Source organism: Melanaphis sacchari, unplaced genomic scaffold (genome assembly GCF_002803265.2).
Source record: "Melanaphis sacchari strain LSU unplaced genomic scaffold, SCAv2.0 Contig9_pilon_pilon, whole genome shotgun sequence".
NCBI lineage: Eukaryota > Metazoa > Arthropoda > Insecta > Hemiptera > Aphididae > Melanaphis > Melanaphis sacchari.
In genome coordinates this window covers 2,410,954-2,436,256 of record NW_020271711.1, presented here as the reverse complement: position 1 = coordinate 2,436,256, position 25,303 = coordinate 2,410,954, and the positions used below count along the sequence as shown (strand labels likewise).

The 25,303-nt window shown below is 26.0% G+C and overlaps 1 protein-coding gene and 2 non-coding genes across 3 annotated transcripts; all 3 read right to left on the bottom strand.

The window, feature by feature from the left end:
* Positions 1-430: 430 nt before the first annotated feature.
* Positions 431-502, bottom strand: Trnad-guc. The gene has a single exon. It is a non-coding gene; the product is annotated as a tRNA-Asp (tRNA).
* An 8,248-nt stretch (positions 503-8,750) lies between these two features.
* Trnad-guc lies at positions 8,751-8,822 on the bottom strand. Its single transcript has one exon. It is a non-coding gene; the product is annotated as a tRNA-Asp (tRNA).
* A 6,631-nt stretch (positions 8,823-15,453) lies between these two features.
* On the bottom strand, positions 15,454-24,393 carry LOC112603257 (solute carrier family 22 member 21-like). Its single transcript, XM_025351756.1, has 11 exons — positions 24,309-24,393; positions 24,067-24,240; positions 22,294-22,543; positions 22,103-22,209; positions 21,067-21,221; positions 18,522-18,690; positions 18,253-18,415; positions 18,073-18,167; positions 17,699-17,913; positions 15,806-15,987; positions 15,454-15,711 (listed from the first exon to the last, which is right to left on the bottom strand). The coding sequence occupies exons 2-11, from the start codon at positions 24,204-24,206 to the stop codon at positions 15,565-15,567; spliced, it is 1,623 nt and encodes a 540-aa protein (XP_025207541.1). The 5' UTR covers positions 24,207-24,240; positions 24,309-24,393; the 3' UTR covers positions 15,454-15,564.
* Positions 24,394-25,303: the final 910 nt, after the last annotated feature.

The window sequence follows — 25,303 nt, the reverse complement described above, 5'->3', positions numbered from 1 at the left end:
TGTTTTTACAAGTATTTGATGTTCACATTTTATCAACATTTTGTAGTGAACAGTTCAAACTGCAAATAAATCATTTGATCTAAAATATCAAGAAACAATATTCGTAGAGATTTGAAACGTTTACAGATACTATAATTATATTGATAAAAAAAGTAGGTACGTAAATACTAAAATTGTATATTTTTATTATAATAATTATTATTGTCAACGGTCAACTATTCATGATATGAGATTTGGCTTTTCAACTTATTATTATATAGTGCATATATTAATTATTTATACACAATAGTTATATGTGTGATAATAATAAAGAATGAAAACCTAAGTATAAATCAGTTTTTTGTTTCAGGAAAAATCTGATACCAATTTATATGTAATAATATGTTTTAACTATGATAAAATCTGTTTTTTTGACATGAAAAAAATTTTCCTCCCCGGCGGGGAATCGAACCCCGGTCTCCCGCGTGACAGGCGGGGATACTTACCACTATACTACCGAGGACTGTGATGAGATCAGTAAATTTAATGTTATTTATGTTTACTACATTTTTTAATATCACATAGGTTTAATAATTAGCGCAATATTGTATAATCATTCTATTATATACTTAGTTATTATTGTAATTTTATGATTCTTAGGTACTTATTATTAGGTACCTCAATGTAGCCCATTATAACATATTCTTCTCATGTATATACTTGAGAATAAATAAATAATTACTTACTATAATTAGGTACTTAAATGTATGCGATGACTGTAATATACAATTTATAAATTTATTTTTAAACGTCAGTATTAATTGTGATGTGAAAAGGCCTATGTTTCATTTTCATATGGAGTTAATTACCGGATATGCGTGAAATTAAAATTCACGCGATTTTGTGAATTTATTTCGCCTGCATTTGTGGCTGGAGCGTAACACATTAACGAGAGATATTAAGAGGACGTCGCGCCCGCATGTGTTGTCTCCGTCTTACACACGAACGCATAGTAAATGTTCGTTCACCAGTTTCAATATTGTGCTTTTTAATTTTGATATTTAGAGTGAATTGACCTATTATCAAACTTTTAGGTAAGAACATTCGCTGTGTTCTCTCGTTGGTTGTTTATGATATTTTAATTCTGAAGTCATGAGTATGAAAAATAAAAATATTTGATAATGTTTATAACTCACTTAAAAATTAAAATATCGTACGTGTTTAAGACAGAGACAACAAGCGCTTGTACGAAGTTTCCCTGTATTTAATTAAAATACAGGTGAAAAAAAAAATGCGGTCATCTGAATTTTTGTTCAAGTTCAAATCTGACAGCGCTAGAATGTCAAAAAAATAAAAAGTTAAAATGTAGTATATATAAAACAATAATATTGTTAACATTTCTAAGCGTGTATGTATGTTTGTGTGTGTGTGTGTGTGTGTGTGTGTGGTTCAGCGTGGGAGGCATGTGCAGGTCAGTATTTGTCCTAAAGAATTTCTCAGAAAAAGAGATATTATATTTAAACCTTATATAATGATATATTTTTAAATGAATAATGTATATACTAATAAAAACCAAGTAAATGTTACAGTTTTGAAATATACATTTATTTTCTACCCAACCATAAAAAATTCTCAAGTTTTATATTTTTATAGTCCACCTTACGAGATAACCTAAATACGGAATAATAAGTCTTTATGTATAGTTATATATATATATATATATACAAAAAAATCCAAATACTTGAAATTTAGAAGGCACAATCGGTGAACGCTGTGCATCAGAGATGTTAAATTATTGCTATAAGCATTGAGCACAATAGGTGAAGAATATAAGCCGAAATACACGTGTGGGATCCCTACTGTGAACACATTATTCTATAGAAGACCCAAAAGAGAAATCGCCGTATGGACCCTAACACAATAATACTTGGTGCGTCCTTTTCGATCGGTCCTGCGATTGATTTACGTCGAATGCTGGTATAGTGTTGTATCGACATAATATTATTTTTTTCCCTTCCTAATAGAATTAACGATGGTCATATTGTGTGCCTTTCAGGGTTGTCATTATTATTAATATTATTATATACTCTCATATAATAGTTAAAAGATAATATATTTTAAAAAAATGTCATTTTTAACTTAACGAAGGTTCGCGTTACAATGGGTTATAAACGACAGTACATTAAATCGGGGAAAATATATAAAACAATTATCTTTATAGAAATGCCTTTTCCATACGAAGATCGATTATAAGTTGTTTGCAATGTTAGAATGGATAAAACAATATTACCTTCTAGTTATATTTTATTTTAGTGGAAATGACCATTATCGTGTAGTGATCAGTACACAACCGGCGTCACCAGGTTTCCTCATAAGCACCTGCATGACCAAGTAGAAGGACAGACAATAATATGGGTATTGTTAGTCGTGAAATAAAATATAGTAATATTATGTTATTCTCTAGAATTTAAAAGGAAAAACACATTTTCATTCCTGAACTATTTCATATTTAATATATAAAAATAAATTCAAAATCCACAGAGTAATCATTGGTTGAAAAAGGTCGTCCCCCTGTGTATTGAAATCACTGATGGTCATTTTGTTATACGTCGAGAGAAAGTTAAAAGTATTTTTGTTAAAACAATAATTCAAGTTCGAGATGACTTTTTAAATTAGCAAATATAATAACTTTTTTGCATTGTCTTCTCCGTATAACAGACATTTTTTTATAAGTTCTAACTGGTTATATTCTAAGAAATATTGTATGTAGGCAATTCGTTATGTCTACTACGATAAGGCTTGTTAATGTGTGCAAAATAAATTTAAATTGTTGTATGTACGATCATACCTCGCCCGAGAACGAATTATTAAATTAAGATATTAAATTAAAATTAATTATATAAATTGTTTAATAATTGTGTACTCGATAGGGTCAGACGGTCAGGGTGGTCTATCCACCGGAACACCGATATTTTTTCGGTGCACCATTATATATATTTTTATGAAAAGGGACCGATTATCTCCCGACACTGAACAATACTGTAATTGTAATCGTGCATCCATAGAAAATTTTGATGTTAATAAATACAATGATAATACTTAAAATATATACCTATGATATACATATAGTTATTGACTATACTAATGTGGTAAACTTTAATAACTTTAAATTAAATAGTTTATTCTAACTTTTAATTGAATAATATTTTATTATTGATGAAAGTATTAAAATATATACTGATTTGTATGTCAATTGAGTGCTAACAGAAATTTATTTAGAGATTTATTTAACACTGTAAGACCTTTATTAAGTTATTATGTTATTTGTTAGCTTTAAAAAAAGGTACAATTATGAATTTTATGGGGGAAAAAACTAAAAAGTAATCTATTTTTAACTAAGTTAAGAAATTAACTTGTAACTTTTAAAAGTTAAAAAAAATAAAAGTAACTTTTAACGTTAAATTTAACTTATAATTTTCTATTTTAACGAGTTCAAAAAACACTTACCTTGTCCAGCCTTGCAGATTTGTATAATTAAAGTTGCATTCTATTGCACAAAAATAAATGTTGAAACGCTCACATAAAGTATTTTATATCTACCAAATTGGATTTTACCGATAAAAAGAATCTTTTCGTTAAACCTAATGTGTCAAGTCACGTATTAAATTCTCTGCTAAATAATAGTCAAAACATGTATGTAATACATAAGACATAACCTTAATGTATGACGTTATAGGTTCACCTCGATGATATCCTACTACCTTAGCTCTTAAAAATATATGTTTTCTAGAGTTTTTAATTTATTTTTCTTGAATACGTCAATAAACCTTTGTCACTTCGCTGATTTTTATCAGACCCAATTCTTCTGTGAATTATTTGGCTTAATCGTTTTCTTATAAACGTAATAACCCTAATTATTATTAAATAAATAATTATAAAATAAACAATAAATTACACACATTTATATATAGGATAAAACACATTTTTATTTAAAAACGTTTAAATAATTGTTGTCAGGTAACAAAATAAAATAATTTTCGTTACCAGATTTCCGTTCATGTTGTAGAAGCTATTCTTATTTAGGAGGTCCAGGATTACGATCGTTCCCGGCAGAGCTGTTGTTGTCGGTATTTGAACCTTCAGGTCTTGACGGGTCCTATAAATTAAATTTTCCATTAGATTACCAAAGTATAAAATATTTTAAATAAGTTATATTTCTTACAAATAACATAAACGGCCGATCAATCAACTCCAAAGTTCGTAGGCGACCGACTATCATATTTTCATCGTTTTCCACCGGCCTTACAGCATCAAGTAATCTAAGGTATTCGTGCGCCAAGTTTGACAAACTATAATGTAAAGTTTAACATTTATTACATCTCTGGTTACAAATTCAAATTTCTCGAGTTTTCTACTATATAAATAATTTAATTTAAAATTATTCATTACCCCGTGATTGTAATAAAAAATATTTATTATCTTATTTAATTTTTTAAATTTCATAATATTGTATATCTTAATATATATATCCAGAATTTATTCTATAGGATTGAATACCAATTTAATTTAAGAACCTAGTTCGAACCTTGTTATCGTGTTATGATTCACGAACAATAATACAAATTTAAAAAACTCATAAAATATTTATCAAAATTGATAGATAAAGTTAGTATATTGTTGTTATAGATATATTCTAAAAAAATATTTTATTATTCAATTAATATATTAGGAAGATAAAATAAAAATATTTAAGCACTAGATAGGAGTGTATAGGTATTACCTATGTCAAATGATACAAACAACCAATCAGATCTACATAAGTACGAATGCTTATAACTTATAAGTTTTTATATTACACATTACACATATATAAAATATGATCTAAACCCATGATTTTACAGCATATTATTTAAATTTTCATTGTCAATAACGCAATCAATACCTAAATAATTCCAGTAAATATTATCTATAATAATTATTAGTTTATAACAGCCCCATAAATACGATTTTCAGCTAAAATTATATAAATATCGGTAAAAATTCATAATTATCACTTGAGAGTGACATAAATATAATTAACGATACTTCATCGATATATTATCTTATGTTATTTGTTTATTATTATTATTTTTAATAATAATCAATTCAACTATATCTATACCGACCAATGCTATTATTAGTCATATGAGTTATGCCATTTCAATTTAATATTAAAGCATATCTACAATACAACACAAAATTAACTCTGTTAAACCATGTTTTGCCCTAACATCGTTATACGGATAAAAAATATTTTTACACAATATAATAATTCAGCTTCCACTTAATAGTATTATAAAAATATATGTATAGTTACTATGGGCCTAAGTCGAAGGATTCCGTTGAAGCCGTTGAAGCTGTTGAACGACGTCGTTTGTTCGGCATTGTTGGTTTCTTCATTTTAGCGTAAAAAAAGGAAATGAAAAGCAATTTGTTTGGAATACACTTCTCTTCTCGGGGAACAGTGATAGAACAGTACTGATGCCAGCAGTATTTGCTTTCTATGCGGACACCGTCAGTGATTACGTTGGTTGCGGTGGAGGGAGTGATCGTGTTCGCGATTGGCCATGGTGTTTGCCACCACTGCTGTCTACTGTCTAGTATTTTTACAAACACGTCTTTTTCATAATATGTGTAACACGCCTCCGCGATAAAAAAAATATCGGTCCTTCTATTCTCTTCAACTCGAAAGTTTTTGTAGAACTGCAATAAATGACTGCAGAGATTTTTTTGTCGTCCAATACTTAGCGGAAATTGGGAGGGTGTCAGTAGAAAAATGTTTCTTTCACGGAATTTGTTTGCATTTCATTATCCGGTTAACAATATAGGCCGCAAATAAGACGCGTAATCATGCGTGTACCTTTAAAATCGTACGTAAGACTGAATATTATTATATAACTACAGAACAAAAATAGAATTACCGAATTGTCTTTCTAATGTATTTATTTTTTTCAATTGATTTGACAATATTTTTTGGTGATAAATGTTTATTTAATCAAGTTTATTACACTGATCTCTTATTCTTATGCTTGCAATGTAGAACACGGTGATAACACCTACTAAAGGCACTAGATAGTAGATAATATGGCCTGATAGTAACGTAATTACTAGATAATCTCGTCACAAAAACAAAACTGAGAAGAATAGTGTTCGCCGATCGATGACTTTATTTTTAATAATATTCTATTGATCTAACTACTAAATTATTATCATTAATAATATACCTATTTGTTTTATTAACTTTAATCTGTACAGTAAACCATCACTAAAAAATTTCATTTATATTCTAAATTGTAAAACGTTTTCGTCAATAAAGATTATTATTATAGTATATATATGTATAAACGATTAAATATATGTTTATATATTATATTACTTACGTTTTCGCTTATCTCGAAAATTGTTATTAAGTACAATATTATCAGTTGTTTTAAAAATTTTATTTTTCATAAAATTATACTTATGTATAATACTAAATACACGCAATCGTATATACATTAACAGTGCGAGTGTGGTTTTTTTTTAAATCTGGTATCTTCCGAATATTGTTTACGTATAGATTAGTTATAACACTTATAAGTTATAACTAATAATCTATTAAATTATTTACTATTATACTTATTTTTTTAAATTATGTTTTGTTAAATTTTAAATTGCTCACTTTCAACTAGATTCAATTCTTGAAATGTAAGTTAACTCGCATTTTACTATTTAAAACAATGTAGTTGGAGTGTTTTATTTATTTTTAAAAATAAATTTGATCAAAATCCTTATTTGATATATCATGTAGAATCCACACATTATAATATTTAAATAACATCTGATGTTTTATTATAAAAAAAAATATACTTAAGATAATATTATCTAAATTTGTACAATTTAATAAAATACATAAAGTTTTGAAATGTAACCATTAATGCTATTAATGTGTTAACGTTAGAAATGGGATTTTAATTACTAGCTTCCTTCTCAGAATTTAATATTATTTAATGGGCAATCTTTCATTACTCATTAGTCATTAGTTTTCACTTTATGAGTTTTTTGTATTCAATTATTGTGGTTTTAAACACTTAGTTCTTAAAGAACTCATTCTAGGAATAAATAAGTATACTATAATGTATTTTTCCAATTTTACATCAACGTTATTCAGGCTTGAGTGAACATAAAATATTCTAAAATATTTATGAATAATCAATATATTTTTGACTAATAGACATTACTAGTTACTACATATAAATGTTTAAAGTAAATTGGTGTAATGGTGTTTATGTATTGGGATGTTTTACGTGTTTGTTACAATATCTACTGCATTAATAAACGTCATTAAAATATTGAAAAAGTTGGTAGGCATATCTAGTGGCGGCCACTAGACTAGTGCTGTGCTTAGCATTATTAGTAGGTAGGTACCCGGTGCCAAAAATTATTTTTAGTGCCCTTATCTCTTCTACCATGTATGTTTATACGTATAAAGGGATAACATAAGAATAAGGGAGAGAAATTTGTTAGATTTACCTTTTTTTGCACATTTCTAACTTAATTGATTAGTGATATAATATTTAAACTGTATACGTAGAATAAAAAATATTGATAGATTTAACACAAGTTATAAGACTATTGTTAATTATCAAATATGATTCGTTTTTAAATTAATTAATTGAAAAATGGTTAAAAGATCAGAAAATATTTAAAAAAAAATATAATACAAGAATTATTTTGGATCAAATTCACCAAATTAGTATTTAGTAATGCTACCAATTATGATGTACCATGTAGCATACTTTCATATACCTAGTGACTAGAAATTATTTAGATTACAATTTTTTATTAAATTCATAATAAATTATATTCCTTAATATCAAAAAAACTTTTCTTGATAAATTTAAAAATAAATTAGGATTTGAATTACCTTATTATCAGCCAGTTAACACGTACATTTTATCTATCATTTTTTTGGTTCCACATTTTTTACATCTTTTATGCATTATATACTTATATTTATTATTAGAAATTTAGTAAAAAATGTATATTATCTTTAAAAAGTTTAAGCAAACAAAGGTATTTGGGTATCTGTTTTTTATGTTAAATTTTTAATTAGAAATAAATTGAAAACTATAATTAATACTTTTATTCTATCTCATTGTACTCATGTTTACAATATTATAATAGTACAATTTTATTGATTTAAGTTATTTGTAACATTGTAACACATGAATGCTAAATAACATATGTTACAATTATAAATGATAATAATAAATAATAAAAATATTATTTATATATGATAATAATAACTTAAAATAACGCTTTCATTTCTTTATATCGTCTGTGTAAAATAATTTTATACCGTGTGCAAAATACCTTATAGAAGTTGTATAAAACTGTAACGAGTTCTACCGACGTTTGCTCACAACACCACGCGGTACATCTCGTAGGTCACCATGTAAGTATTTTCCTTGTAAGGTGGGTGCGCAGTAAGCCCTCAAAAGGGCCGATACATCACAAACTGTTTTATATCATTGTATAATATAAACTCAATAACTCTATGTATAGCTAAGTTTAGGTTTTGATTAACGTGTAAAATTAGTAATATTGCAAAAGTACTAAGTTTAATGAAATAATTATAAGTAAAAAAAATAAAAAGACTTTATGATAGATGTTTTTTTTTTTTAAATTTATTGAAATAATAATATTTTATTAGAAAAAAATTTGTTTTATCATCATGTAAAATAACTTTCCTCCCCGGCGGGGAATCGAACCCCGGTCTCCCGCGTGACAGGCGGGGATACTTACCACTATACTACCGAGGACTATGATGATTTAATACAAATTTAATGTTATTTATGTTTGCTACATTTTTTAATATTATGTAGGTACCTAAAATATTGGGGTGGTATATTTTATTGTATACTCGGTAATTGTAATTGTATGTCTCTCACTTGTTATTTAAAGCTTCATGAGAGATTTTTTGGTATTTTTAATTAATATTTTACGATAGGAAATTAATAATAAAATATAAGTCTAATGAAATATTGTGAATTCAACAAATTCAACGTTTTGCTCAGAATTTTTAGATACAAATTTTAGTTTTACCATTTACCTAACGTTCCATAGAACATATGCTATTTTATCAGTTTATGATGTTTCTAAGAAAAATGGTACCCATCAGACATTCGTTTACTGGGAAGTCATTTTAATAACGGTATAAAACGCCAATGAATATTAATTAGCCTTGAATTTTGATATTATTCTAACCGAGACAATTAAATGTTAATAATAAAATTAAAATAAGTTCAATAATTATATCTGTTGTTAGATCTGTTATATCACTGTTGCAAGTTTTATTTAAATACTTTTATAGTTACTTGCATAGAAATTAGAAACTAATATATAGTTATATTAAGATACTCGATTCTCGTATACTAGAAATAAAGAATAATTTATGTTTAATATTTAATTATAATTTACAAGCGCATTATTAAAATTAATAGAAATTTTAATTTTGAATTGTAATGAACGTATAGAATTAGTTAATAAATATTAGCGGAATTTCTATTATTCCTGTACAGTGTACAACAGTACTAGGATATCACAAGGAAATCTGATTATAGTATGTTCAAAGTTCAAACCCTATGTATAATAAAACCTTTTTTTTTTTACGGGAAGTTTGATAAAAAGATAATTCTTTTATATAAATACGTTTTGAATAATTTTAATTGGAGACTGGAATTAAGCAAGTATTATTTTGATTTTTTTTCCTAATGAACTAATTTTCAATTATGTTCTTTTTTCCTTAATTTTGCATAAAATTCATGAATTTTTCTCATGTTTCGATAATTTTATTGAATTATCCTACTATATTTAAATAAGTAAAATCGAAATAGATACGAGTAATACAAAATACGAAACAAGACTCCTTTTACTTGTTTTAACATATGATTTTTGATATTATGTTGAAATTTTTTAAATCTTCAATTTGTATATGTAAGACTTGCAAAATTATTACAAGGTTGCATTTATATTTTTTATACTGAACCCAAATAATTTTAATTATATATAATCAAAATTTTTATTCACACATATTTTAAATTCAAATTTAGTCGAAATTATAATGTAAAGGTTACGAGTAGGTACTTATATCAGTTATATCGCTCTGCTATACGGTAAGTGTCGAGTGAGTGACTGTGATGGACGTGTTAAGTTTGTTTTCATATATCTATCATTGAACGGCTAAGAGTGAAGACGTTTGATCAGCTTTCAATGCTTAACATTATAAGTATATATGTATTTATTTCATGTTTTTTGATATTGCTGTTATTGGTTAAGTAATTTATTTTACTATTAGTCATATACTGTAGATTAAATTCATTTTTGCCGTTATCATTATATTTTAAAATATCATTAAGAGTATAAACTATATAATTATCTTCATAACATAATTTAAACAAAGAATAATGATAATGGTTTTTTTTTTTTTAGTTATATGGACCAGATACAGACAGTATTAGGCAATTAGCCTGGTCATTGAAATATTTTGTATCGCACTACTATTCACCACATTCAATGGAACAGTTGATGGGTTCACCAAAAAAGATTATTGAGTGTTATGTGTGTGTGTGATATAAAAACGAGTGATTGTAAATTACGCCTACAGTGAACAGGAGGTAAAAATAATTTAGTAAATTGCACCTGGCATTTTTCGGTATTTCGGTATCTAAAAAGGGTATAGTAAATTGCGCCCAATATTTTTCATGATATCTAAGTGACAGTTATCAATAACTGTTTTAAAAATGTCTGTAAATTTATTCGTTTATCGTTCGGTTTTTACACCAATAATTAATAAAAGTACAGAAGTGTTAAAAATCGTTATATTAGCGATGCAATGACTTTACACATATTACGATTACTAATATTTTAATACGTTTTCTTCGCACCACATTACAACATGGATATACGAACTGCATTTAGCCAGAAAAAGAATGAATTATAATCTACGAAAATTATAAATTTACTAATTTTTTTATTTCAAGCACACTGCAACAAACAACTTTTTGAAGGATAGTAATAGTCATCTCCTCGTGGTATCCTCTGGGTTATGCTAAATTTACCTTACATTGAAATATAAACTTGTAAAATACCGGCGTAATTTATTATACCCCTTTTATATACTGAAAAATATCGGCTGCAATTTACTACATAACAATTTATACCTGTAAAGTACCGTACGCAATTTACAATTTTTACCCTTGGTTGCACGTAATTTATGTTTGCCCATAAAAAAATTAACTTCCTCCATATTAAGCTCGTCTTAATTCTAAATGAATAATTTTATTATCTACGGCCTAACAATGTATACATTTATATGATAACAAAAACGTATAATAACTTAACAATTATTTCGAAGTTCAGACTGGCCAACCATTTTAACTTAACTTAAATTTAATAAAATGCACATAAACAACGGTACCTAATTAAAAATTTGTGTTTGGTATACAATATAATATGTAACTGAGTTGATAAGTACTATGAAACTATGAATCAATTTTCAATGGCATATAATAATAACAACAACAACAATAGTGATTAGTGTACACGTATACAATATCATTGAATATATATATAAACTTTATATACTAAATGACAATATGTATATAGTATATTATATATATGTTATAAAACAATGATTCTCAAACTGTAGGTCATGCCTATATAATTAGTGGGCTGTGAAATATTTTTTTATTTTTTAAAAATATTTTTGATTATTAAATAACCGACCATATGATTTATTATTGTCGATTAAGTCTAATGTTAGATAACTGTTATTTAATAATAATGAGATAAGTTTATCTCACACTATAGAGTCGTTTTAGTATATAATTAAGAAATAATAATAATGACTTTGGTTAAGAGGGTCTTGACAGTTTCACATTAAATTTAGGGGGTGCCCATGACAAAAAAGTTTAAGAAGCGCTGTTATAAACGTTAGTAATTTGGCAATTACCGCACACGATATTACTATAATTATAAGAAAATTGTCGATTCGTATCCACAAAATAATTAACATTAAACAAACGACAATAATGAAATATAACTTCAAAAACTAATAATCCACAAAATTTGTTTTCAAGGTTTGGAGCACTAATATTTTTAAACGTTTTTTTAACTATAGATAACGTTGAAATGATAATAGTACCAAATTTTACGACTTAAGTCATCTAACATCTTCATAAATAACACCAACAGTATAGGTGTGTCAACTGTCAATTGAAATTCGCAGCGTAATCTGACAGACTAACTACTATTTACTATCCGTTTGAAAAAAAGATATATTTTGGGAGGTGCCAGGAATTTACAAAATTGCATTCGTCTCATTCGTGTAGGGCACTGCGTTAAGGTGTTTGCCAACTTCAAATGCTGGCGGGATGATACACTTGCTAGCTAATTACATATTTCGGATATCGTTTAGGTATCAAATTTTAAAAGATTGAATCCGAACAAAACTCGTTGAAGTGTATACATTTATAGTTCATTTTCGTTTGATCTTTACTCTTTTGATCCCGTTGCAGACGTTAATAGAGGTTTTATTTTAAATGAGCAGCATAACTTATGTTCACAAACAGTAATAAGCAGGTTAACTTATCAAACTAAAATTCAGTTTAAGTATTTTAACTGTGGGTTTGAGATGCGTTGTAGGTTATAGTGCGTATCACTCAATACAAGCGATAAATGATAAATATAAATCAAAAGATATTTTATTTTGTACAGATTTACAATTAATAGATATTTAAATTGGCAAAATGAAAATGCAATAAAATTTAATTTATTCTTAATAGTCTGTATCCTCTTTCTTTCCGTGCTACATTTAAAATTAACAATATTTAACGTGTAGTGATAATTTGTTTGTAAAAATAAAAATTTAGTTGATATACAATGCGATGACGATATGCATACAGTAGTTATGATCTTAAACGTCAATCAATTAAACAATACATTTTACGTATGTAGTTATTTGCAAAATTAAAAAGACAAAAACAATTTATGTCATCTACCTTTTAGTTTACATAGTATATTACACATATTATTATCAGACTGATTGACATATTACCCGAGATGCTCTTCCCTACACCTAAATAAATTTTGGATCCGCGTCTATTGTGTAATATCACGGAATTTAGCTCCCCTCCACCCCATCAAACAGTTTTAAACTTTTGAAATAATCCATTTTTTTTAATATTGTTGTGCACAGCAATCTAAAGTCCAAACAGACATATGAAAAAACAACACTATTTGATATTCGTATAATATTCTACAATTCAAAATTATTTAAATTACCTACTTATTATTTAAATATAAAGCTATTACTTACACATGATGATTACATAATAATATACCTTTCTCCTATCTTACCATTTTATTTAATATGATGTTTTATTGTGTGATTGTATAATTGTCGAGCTGTTATAGTTATCGACTTTAAGTTATTTAATAATAATAAAAGAGATATTTTATTCATTTTTTGTGTTCAAAATCTATGACCTTGGTCTACGTATCGTTTCCGGTACCATGAGGGTCGGCTAAAGGTCATTAGATAAGCGCACTTTTATAGCTGGATATTAAGTAGCACGGTTAGATAAGTTACTTTACTTATTACTCAAATAAAATTGTAATAAAATTATTTAATTTTTCAAAAGTATTATGTTACAACAAAAAATAGTTCATGTGTACTTACCTATTTCTTTAATTTTTTGTAATAAAATCGACATTCAAAAAGCAAGTAAAAATACTACATAGGTTATAGTAAAATAAAAAGTATAGTATTTTTTTTTTTTTTTTTATTTAATCTACTGCAGTTAACAAATATAAACATAATATACCAATTCAAAGTTATTATTATTTTTATTATTAAAGTATTTTCGAAGTAAACACATAATAACATCACTCCACCCAATTTGTTAAAAGGAAATATTCTGTTTATTTCAAGAATAGTTAATTAAAAATTTATTTATTTAATAGACTTTTTGAAATTCATAAGGAAATTCAAATCATTGAAAACTTAATTATATAACGATTTTAAATCTACATTCTACAAGTATATATATATATACATTATGCTGATTCATCATGGTCTAGCCGAAATCACTGAATTTATGAGTATGTTTCGTTTTGTTATGTAATGAGTAAGTAATAACTCACTTAAAAAGAATTTTCTAAAATTCATTCCCTTAAAAATCAAAAGGCATAAAAGGAAGTAAAAATGGAAAACGTTATTCCTCGGTTAGGTTTTTCAAAAAGTAATACAGGTACATAATCGGTAAGACAAATGATAAAATATCTTTTCACTTAAAAATGTATACAGTTAATGTTAATAATCCAGGGGTATTTTATCTATCACAAACTATGCTATTTAATTAATGATCAGCTAGTTAAATATATTTGTTTATCAAATGCCCGTATTAAAGATATTAATAGTATAATATTATAAATTATTTTCAACTTTCAGTACTCAAAACAAGTTCAAATTATAACGTGACATAATATCATAAGAATTACTTATCAAAATAAATTTTTATTAGATCTTACATAAAAACAATTGTAATAAAATAATGACGTGTGTTACTTTATTTACAACGTTACTATACTTAATAGTGTGAAGTGAATTCTCAAAAATATTAAACGACACCAGTTATATATAATTTAAAGTTAAATTTATTTTTGTAATAAATAAATAAAAAAAAAATTGTAAAATAATTTTTTTATTACACAAATTGTTAATACATTTAATTTATAAACAATGATTTTTTTTAAAATAAAACAATTATATTATATTGTACAATTTTAGCAAAAAAAAAAAAAAAATGTATGTCTTTAACTTATTTAAGTTATTCATACATTTATATATTCTTTCTGATATTCAAAAAAATATTCCCGGTTTTATAAATTATTGCTTAAAATAACAGTGCAAATTACTTATGTTTACAGTATTCGTATACTATTAGCACTTGATTTTAAATTAAAAATAAATAATTTATTATATACCATCTAGCAATATACAACTAACAACATTTTATTAAATTTTAAAATCGTATAATTAATTTATATTTAATAACACAGAATTTTCAGTATTATTAAAAAAGAACACATGGGAAATGATAATGAAATGAATTTTGTTGAGATATTATTTACTATTAGTTATTAGTTATTACACAATATTCGTTCATGTAATAATTTGTAATATGTGTAGCTAATTTATTGTAAAGTATGTTTATTGTATATTACAAACATAATTCGTATACAAGAATGATATGAACTTATAAATTATATAGATTTATTTTAGTTACTTAAGGTTTATGAATTAAAATGTCCTTAATTTAAGGTAATTAAAATATTATAATAATAAAGTAAGTAATGAAAAATAAAACTAGTATACTTACTAATGTCATGACTCATGAGGCACGAATGTGATTTCTCATGATGTAATTTCGTTGAATTTATGAACTATTTAAAATATTTATTTTTAAACTATTATTGTTATATAAATTATTATTAATTCACTTAGAGTTCTACAACAAATTCTGCTTGCTTTACTGTATCGGGTAATTTTTTATCTTTTGTTTCTGGGAAAAAGAAAGATAATGCCCCAGCTATAAGTGATAAGATTCCGAACAATAAGATCGGCGCGTATTGTCCAAAGTAAGCACTCTGTAAAAAAATATCCAAAAAGTTTTTATTTCTGACGTTCTATGTGCATTTTATATTTCGTTAATTTAGGTATCGAAAAATTGTTAATGCATACCAACAACGTCATCTGTGGAGCAAACATGACACCCAATCGACCAAACATGCTAGTTATACCAAACAGAGTCATACGCAGCTCGGTAGGGAACATTTCTGCGGTGTACACATACATAGCGTTAAATGCCATGGTGATTGCGTATTTACTTCCCAAGAATAAAAATAGTTTCATCCACGTATAATCTATAAATATTAAATTAATGGTACATGGATTTTATTCAAAATGCCATATAAACATATATAATTTTGTGTAATTATATACTAATAAAATCAGAGGTGGATTCAGGACCGTATTTAGGTAGGAGTGAAAGGGGGGCAATTGCACCTGGACACCAAATTGTTAAGGGGGCCCTGTGCTAGAAAAATATTATCAGGCAAAAAAAGATATTATTGGGCTATGCTTTTTTTATCTGATGACCTTCTTTTTTTTTTTTTTTTAGGTAAACCACTGTGTGTAAAAACTAAAAATTGATCAGCCCTCCTTCCCACCAATATTTTTCTAGGGGGAAAAATTGTGAAGATACCTCTGGGCAGATTTAAAGCACTGCGAACTATGCAGTTGTTAAGGCGACTAATTTTTGGATGTTTGCACATTTTATACGTAACAAAATTGTATTTAATATTTATTTTGTTCATACATAAAAGAATACTTTTTTTTTTTGAATTCTTAATCTCACAATAATTAATTTACATTAAAATTACTTTTATGATTAATTAATTATTAATAATATTATTACTTAATATTTTTGTTATTATTTTTTTCTTGGAAACATTTTTAATAATAAAAATGAAGAAAAAAATATTAAATTTAAATCAAAATGTTTTTTATTAAACTTAAGTTATATGAAAAATAATTGCATAATATATAGAATATATTATTATGTAAGGGAATTTTGTTGTATAAGTGATTTTTTTAGGAAAAGGATGACAAATTTTTAAATCCACTCTTGAGTATAATTAGTGGCGTATTTACAAACTTATTTTTTTTTGGAGGGGGCCCATAGACACCAAAAAAAGGTTATCAGGTAAAAATAGCAAAAAACTTGGCCTATAATAATATTTAATTTGAAGGTTGCGCACCCCTTTGCCCCCTCTAAATCCACCAATTATTATTTAAATTATGCAACATTGAATATATTACATACGCCACTGAGTATGATATATGCATAAGTTACGCACAAATTCAAAACTGTATCTATACATATCGATGAGATTTTATTATTTTTTTTTTATATGAATTGAACTGTACGGATTTCATTAAAGTTCTTACAATATGATTTTACAATTTGTGACTTGTATTATCTAGCTTATTTTTTTTTTATTAATCTTTTTAAGCCCAGCAACTATAAGGCCATTAGGCATAATTGTAGAAAGATACATTAGGTTACATTTACATTTCAGAATAATATGTATTAAGATCACTCTACAGTCTACACATTGCGATGTGTACGATTTCGAATAGTTTAATTTTTATAACGCATTAATTTTATTTAAAATAAAATAATTACCTACTAAATCACATAAATAAAATTATTAAATTAGGAATTTATTATATCTATGACTTTTTAAAACAAAGTTACCTAATTTCAAAACATAAAAAGTTGGTTTTAAATATAAAACCAATTTTTTTATAAATAAATAAATAAAGTATTATAAAGTTCATAAATTGTAAAAATAAACTTAGCTAAATAATAAAATTAATTAATTTACGTATTAATTAGGGTAAAATATAATATTTTTAAAATTTATTTTTGTACGTTTTAGATAAGATTAATTTTTACGTTATGCTTCAACCAGTAATAAGTAGGTATCATTTGTTTGAATATTAAAGATAAAATGCATATTGACAAAATTAAAGGAAAAGAAAATTATTCAAAATTAAATGTATGCTTACTTGAAGATATTAAATTGACCATAATACATCCAATACCGCTGAAGAAGAACGAAAACGCTTGAGTCTTTCGTCTCGAAAAATTTTCCATGACATACCACAATGTTAAGCTAGCCGGAATTTCTACAATGTTAACAAGCATAAAGTTCATGTATTTGTTACCGGACAACTCCACAGAAGTTAACGAAAGGCCGTAATAAACTAGTGTAATCGTAAACCTATAGTCATAAAAATACATTAACATCAAGATATAATACATTTTAATCATATCAAAACAAGAAATTTGAAAGCATTAAATAATATATAATGTATATGTACATAATATATGTTATATATATATGTTGTAAAATACCTATGTAATTAATATACCTACTTACCAGCAAAACGAACAATTCATTATACGCATCAAAATATCTTTTGAACTAAATATTTCTCTCATTAATTTTCTACAAGACATTTGGTTTTTGTTTTGCTAGATAAATGCATTAGAAAAAATATTTTATTATACAATTAAGCTTCACAACAATCATAATACATATTATACCAATTATTATTACCGTGTCCGTTACATTGCCTTTAGATTTAGTGTTGACTATTAGTGCTTCTTTGACGCAGTCCGGTAGTGTTTTGCCATTGGATTTAGCAATTTTGGATAACACTTTAGCTACTTCTTCAACTCGATTTTCGGTTTGAAGCCATCGTAAAGACTCGGGCAGGTACCTATACAACAATATCATTCAAACAAATGCGTTTAAATGTTTATGTATAATAGACTTGTGTAAATAAGTATACAATCGTAGTGTTAATTAATGAATATCGTGCTTACCAAGCAACTCCTAAAACAAGTAGTCCAGGTAAGTAGAGTACTCTAATGATTATCCGCCAATCAAGAATCATGTAGGCCGTAAAGCCCATGATAACTGCACCCATAGGATAAAAACAGCCCACAACAGTACTCACGATAACTCGTGACTTTGGACTGACAAATTCTATAGCTGAAATGCACATTTTTTTATAAACGATAATTTAAACTTGGGTTTTAAAAAAATTAGTTTAATTTAAACCTTATTCATAAACTCCGTGTCCTATTTTTAAATTTAATAAACATGAACCAAATTTAACTTATAATTTTTGGAATAGTCAAATTGTATCTTTTATCTGAAATAAATTATCGAATTGCACTTGGGTTAAAAAAAGGTGATGGTCAAATTACACTCGGGTTTAAGACGAATAATTGAAGAACTGGACTCGTATAAAAAAAAAAGGTTTCAATAAATGGGGCGTATACCAATAATTGCGCCAAAATGACTTTTTTACCTGTAAGAAATCTTTCGATTGCGCGGTATATTAACTTCAGCAAATTTTTTGGATTTAGACCCGATTCGCCAGAAAAAAATTCTGTGATTATCTATGTGATAATTATAATAATGAAACATCAAAATTTAATCCAAAAATATGGGCATCGTCTTTAATTTCTTTAGAACGAAAAACTAACAGTTGTGAATAGTTCCATTTATAATTTACCACGCAATTCACCAAGTAAGTACATAGTACATACAAGTATATTTTTTATTTTCCGTGCATTCAAATTAAAGATATCACTTTTCAAATTAGTCATTCAATTTTACCAAAATTTCTTAGGGACATATTTTGACACTATTATTCAAACATATATGTAATAATATGTACTCATTGATGTTGTAATACAATTAAAAATAGATACTTATATTTTAATACAGAATACTGCACAAGAACTAAAAAAAAAAAATTTTGCTTACCTTTTTAACTAAAAAAAGAAAAAAAGTAAGCAAAATTTTAAAAACTTAAATGCTCAAATTTGAATTACTATGTTACAGTTTTTGAATTCAGTGTTTAATAATTTCTAAAAAAAATAATTAACAAATATAAAAAATTTTCAAAAAAAATTACACCTATTATTTATTTTACAACACACTTATATTATGTTTACAGTATTCCCAGTAATCCGACCGTTCACTAATCTGGTACGTCCAGTAATCCAACTGTATTTTATTTTATTTATATTAAAATAAATTAAAGTTTATAAAAACCTTTATTAATCCCGCGTTTTCGTTAGTTTGACAGTCCTCTGATCTGATATATGTCAGATTACTAAGATTCTGATTCTACTGTATTAATTTAATTATATATATATATATTATATATGTATATATTTAAAAAAATTATTTTTTACCATACCAATGATTAAAATTGTTATTGGTGCTAAGCCTGTAAGTGAATAGATAAATGAACATTATCTAAACATTTAGCCCCTTCAAATACATGATTTTTTTGTCAAAATACCTTGAGTTTGAGATAATTCGAACATTATCTGTTTTTTACTCGAGTGCAATTCTACCATTATATGTTTTTTACCTTGGTGCAGTTCGATTAAAATAAGAAAAATTTGATTATACCTACCCTTAGTTTTGTATTTAAATAACATTGAACTTAAGAAATATTCTAACTAATACTTAAAAATACATAACATTTTGATGTTATGATGAAACTTAATAATAATTCCATTTTATTTTTGTTATCGTTCTTTATATCATTTCATATAAAATTATATCCATGGTTCGACTTTTGAACCAAACTCTAATAGTTTGGGTTAATATATCAAATTCGTTTTTATTTTTGATATGTGATTCAAAATTATTATTTACACCAATTTATTAAATGGTTCAATATTTAATTGAAAAATGATCAATCGTTATAAACAATAATTTTAACACACGATATTATGCGAGCCGAGGAAACAGTATTAACCGTAAGGTATATGCAATAAAATCGTGAAAATGGAATAAAATTGTGGAAATGTCTTTAAAAATACACATTTCCAACATTAATCTGCATAGTGATTACTGATTAGTGAGTATAATAGACAATTTTTTCCTAGACATATATAACGTGTAAAATGTAAACCAGAACCTACCTGTTTAAGTCAAATAGGCGGATGAGTTAATTAACTACAAATACAATAAGTGACGATTATAAATATATCAGGGATGGGCAACTCAAAATCACTAGAGAGCCAATTTTTAGAAAATTAAAATCTAGGGGGCTAGAGTATAGGGAGCAAAAAAAAAGTGTCATTCAAAATATGCATTTTAATTAGCATTTATTTTATTTATAATGTGAAATTTTTACTTTAAAATTGTATGATGAAATTAGAAAATGTGGCACGGGCCAGATCAAATGGTTCGCTGGCTTCCAGTTGCCCAATCCCGATATAGTGATATATATTTACAAACTATAGTTTTAGAAATTTTGACATTAGTAAAATTTAATAATTAAAAATTTATATTTATTTTATTAAATAAATTTGTGACTTCGAAGGTTTGATTTCTTACCTAATACGAAGGTGGCTGCATACACTCCACTGCTAGCCACGGAATCCAAAAATTCAAAAATGAGAAATGAATAGTAATCGAAAGCAAAGGATTTTATTGTGCCAAATATAGCCGATAGAACTGTCCCAGTTATAGAGATAAACTTGCGTCCATACCTTTATGTACATAAAAATAAAAGTATGTATTTTAATATATTACCTGTAAAATAAACTAATTTTTTAAAAAAATAGAATTTTTTTTAATAAAACTTGTGCATTTTTATGTTAAAAAACAAAATTTTTGTTTTTATAAGTGAATTATAAATTAAAAATATAAATACTATAAACATGTAGTTTTTTTTTATAGATAAGCCTTTTGTATTTATTAATTTGATTTTGGTGTATGATGTTAATATGCGCTATATATATAAATTACGCATAATACAGAAAAGTGATGACTTCATAGCTGATTCATTTAGAAAATTTATAATAAAATTAAGAAAAAAATATGGTAAACCGTTTTTCCATAATTATTGTAGCAGAACCATTTACAATCGTTAAGTATAGCAGTCGAGTGAAATGTAATTTAGAAAATTTTACGATTTAGATCTATTATGTAGATACTAATAATAGTTTAAAAAAAAAAAATGAAGAAAAAAAGTAAAGTGATATCATAATTTTTTTTTTTTTTATAAAGAAAAATTTTGTTAAATTAGATTAACAAATCAGTTATATTAAATTAATAATAACAGTATCAGTTACCTTATGTATGGTTTATAAATTATAATATCTATAAGTTATAATCTGGGGTGAAAAACGCGAATATATTTTTGAGTCACGAAGATAAAAATGATACCAAGAGCCAAAAATATGTTTTTAAACACATTTCATATAATTTGACAAATTTTTATAGATGTATATCAATAAAATTAAAATTTATGATAACAAGAAAATGTTGATCTTATAAATAAGAATCAAGTCTCGACTAAGTATGATGAGGACTACAAGTTAACCAACCCCTGCTACTTATATTTTATAGATACGTATGTTACACTCACTTGTCCGAAATATATCCTGATAAAGGGATGCCGACGAATTGACCAATGCTATTGACGGTTCCCACCATGCTAAGTTTCCATTTATTTTCCTCACACATAATACCAAACTATGTAAAAAATAACGGGTATTGTTAGAAGAGTATGACAAATAAGTGTAACGAAAAACTAAATAATAATGACCGCCGACTCACATCGTTTACAATTGTCCTTTCTTTTTCTTCATACACCCATTTGTTGCATTTTTCTTTACGGTTGACATTGAATGCGCCTCGCATACATGTACTATTGGCAGAGGTATTTGTCCCGTTGGTAGCCTGTGATATATAGTGATACCTTAGACATTTGTAAGGCTCATTGGACTTGTTGTTGAAAGGTATCGCCAGGTTTAACCAATCTGCATTGTACGATGGGTTGTCGGTATCACATTGCGGAATTTCGCACCTAAAAGAAATATAATTATGTACATCAATGCATATAATAATGTGTTCACCAACAGCACCAATCACAAGCGGATGTAAGAATGTAGAATATAGATAATAACAAATTAATGATATTTGGATAAAGTACTATAAGAATGAAATATATAAATATTTGAAAATTCTCATAATTCACTTGAGAATTAAAATATTGTAAAAAACCAACGAGAGAATACAGATAATATTCTTATCTAACCTACAATAGGTCAAATCATTCTAACATCAAAATTAAAAGCACACTATTGAAACTGGTGAACAAACATTTACTATGTCGTTCATGTGTAAGACGGAGACAACGCGTGCGAGTGCTATGTCCTTCTAAAAAAACAACATTCTAGTATATTTTATTAATATAATAGGTTATTATAACAGTTATTAGAAGTTTCTGGAGTAAAGCTCATTCTGTCCGGAAGAATTAACGTTTGCGGGCTGTATATAATTAATTGTTGAGTTTTAATCTAGAAACTAAATAACATTTTTTTTTATAGTTCAAATTTAAAATATAATCAACGTTAATATTTTGAATTATTGTTTATACTCAATATTTTATTATAACCTCAAAGTTATTATGTACAGTGTAATAAAAATAATCTATTTAATGCACTCGACGACAAAATATTAAATTAAAACTATTTTTGTAAAAGTTCATACAATGATGATAATCATCACATTGTTAAATTTTATAAAAATATAGAATAACACAAATCACAATAAAGCATGCTAAGAAAAATATATTTTTGCAAGTAGTTTTTCACTTAAATTATTTCATATTTTATTTGGTCTATTAAGTGTTCTTAGTAACTCGTCTATTTGCATATTCGATATCGCAAATTTAACTTCGATTCTAAACAATGAGGTGTATTAATGTATTTTAGACTATAATACCTATACCTATAGTTAAAATAATTAAATTTTATTGACATAGTTGTTCCTTATTATATTTGTGTCTATAGAAAATTATCCTAATATTAACATTAAAATATATGTATGGTTATTATTTATTAACGATTAAGCATCAAACAATAATTATATTATTTCATTTTAAAAGTTTTTATTTGGTCGTATTTATTTATAGACTTTTCAATTTTTAAACTATTAAAATAGAATTTACATAAAAATCTACAATAAATTTAGGATTAATCAATAATTTATTGTTATAAGTACCTATATATAATTATGATATTTAAACCATTAAAATAAATAAATTAAAAATTGTTTTAAAAAATAACCAACAAACATACGAAATACATAAAATAATATATGATACAATACAAACTAAGTCAAATTATTTTAAAATTAAACATTCATATTATAAATTTAATGCTATGGGTACTATATACGTATTATGCGTGTAAGTGATTATTTAGTATTTACAATATGTGTTAATGTTGGTTCTAATTTTAAAATGATTTGTAATTACCTCGTTTAGTTCATGTAAAATTAAATAATATTACTATGTATAAGTAGATGAAATTATTTCAAGTTTACCTGTATTTAAGATCACTGGATGAAATGGCGTAACTAAGTGGTGATATATTTGAGTACATGAGAATAAATCCTATTAAGGTGCATACGGTCACTTGATATGTGCCCAATCCAAAGTCGCTTAGGATTTCGTCTAAGTCCATTGTATATCCGGAGCTTACTTCTTAGTTCTCGATACTAAACATAAAAAAAAGTAATTAAAAAATAACGTCACGATCATTAATATAGTATAATATGATAGATACAATTATGGTTGTATGATATTAGTGATGTGTTAATGATGAGTTAAATATTCTATGCCACACTAAAATCGTTGGCTATTTAAATAAGCAAAGTCCAAACGCACAGGAATGCGATGCGCTAACGACTAACAGAATTATAGAATGCTCCGTTTTCTATACTCTCACTGCTTCTTTCGTTTTTATGATAGTTAACAGTGTAGGTCGAGCGGGTGCGGGGAGTAAGTAAACGCGTATTATAATGTTCACATGAGACACGTCTCCATATTATCGATGGCTATTATTCCACTATTAATTTTATATTAAGTATTTCATTCGTTCCGAGTCAGCTAACTCGTATTTCGTAGAATTTATTACTGTCAGTATCGCTTATGATAATTTTCATTCCTGCATATTCATTATAATTTAAATATTTATATCTATACAGAGATGATTCTTTTAAAAATCATTATTTCAAAATATATATACGTTTTTTTTTAAATTTTTTTTACAAAATTCAATTGAAATATAACTATATTTTTTTTTTAAATGATAATTTTAATATTTTTAGTGTCATATTTTTTTAAGTTTTTTATTTTTTTTATCAATAATATAATATATTCTTGATTTCATTCTCTGGAACAGAATATTGTTTGAAGTATTTCTATACATTACAATCATAATTAGGATAAGTAGTTTATAAGTTATAAATATTTAAAGTTTTGTTGAGCGAATTAGAGTGGTACGGGAATTTTTCGCAAAATGTTGATCTACTATAATATTCCGCTTACCAAACCTTAAATACTTATAAGAGACTCGTCATAATTTCGATTTTTATGTATCGTAATATTCCTGAAAATATTCTGCTTCAAAACATGAAATTAAAAATAAATATTGCCTATTACAAAAGTAAAAAAAATTAAGAACACTATAGCAACAAAAATAAAGCTTATAAAATTTTCCAGAAAAAACATATTGATTTACAAATTCTAACAGCCAATCTGTCATTATTTCTATATATT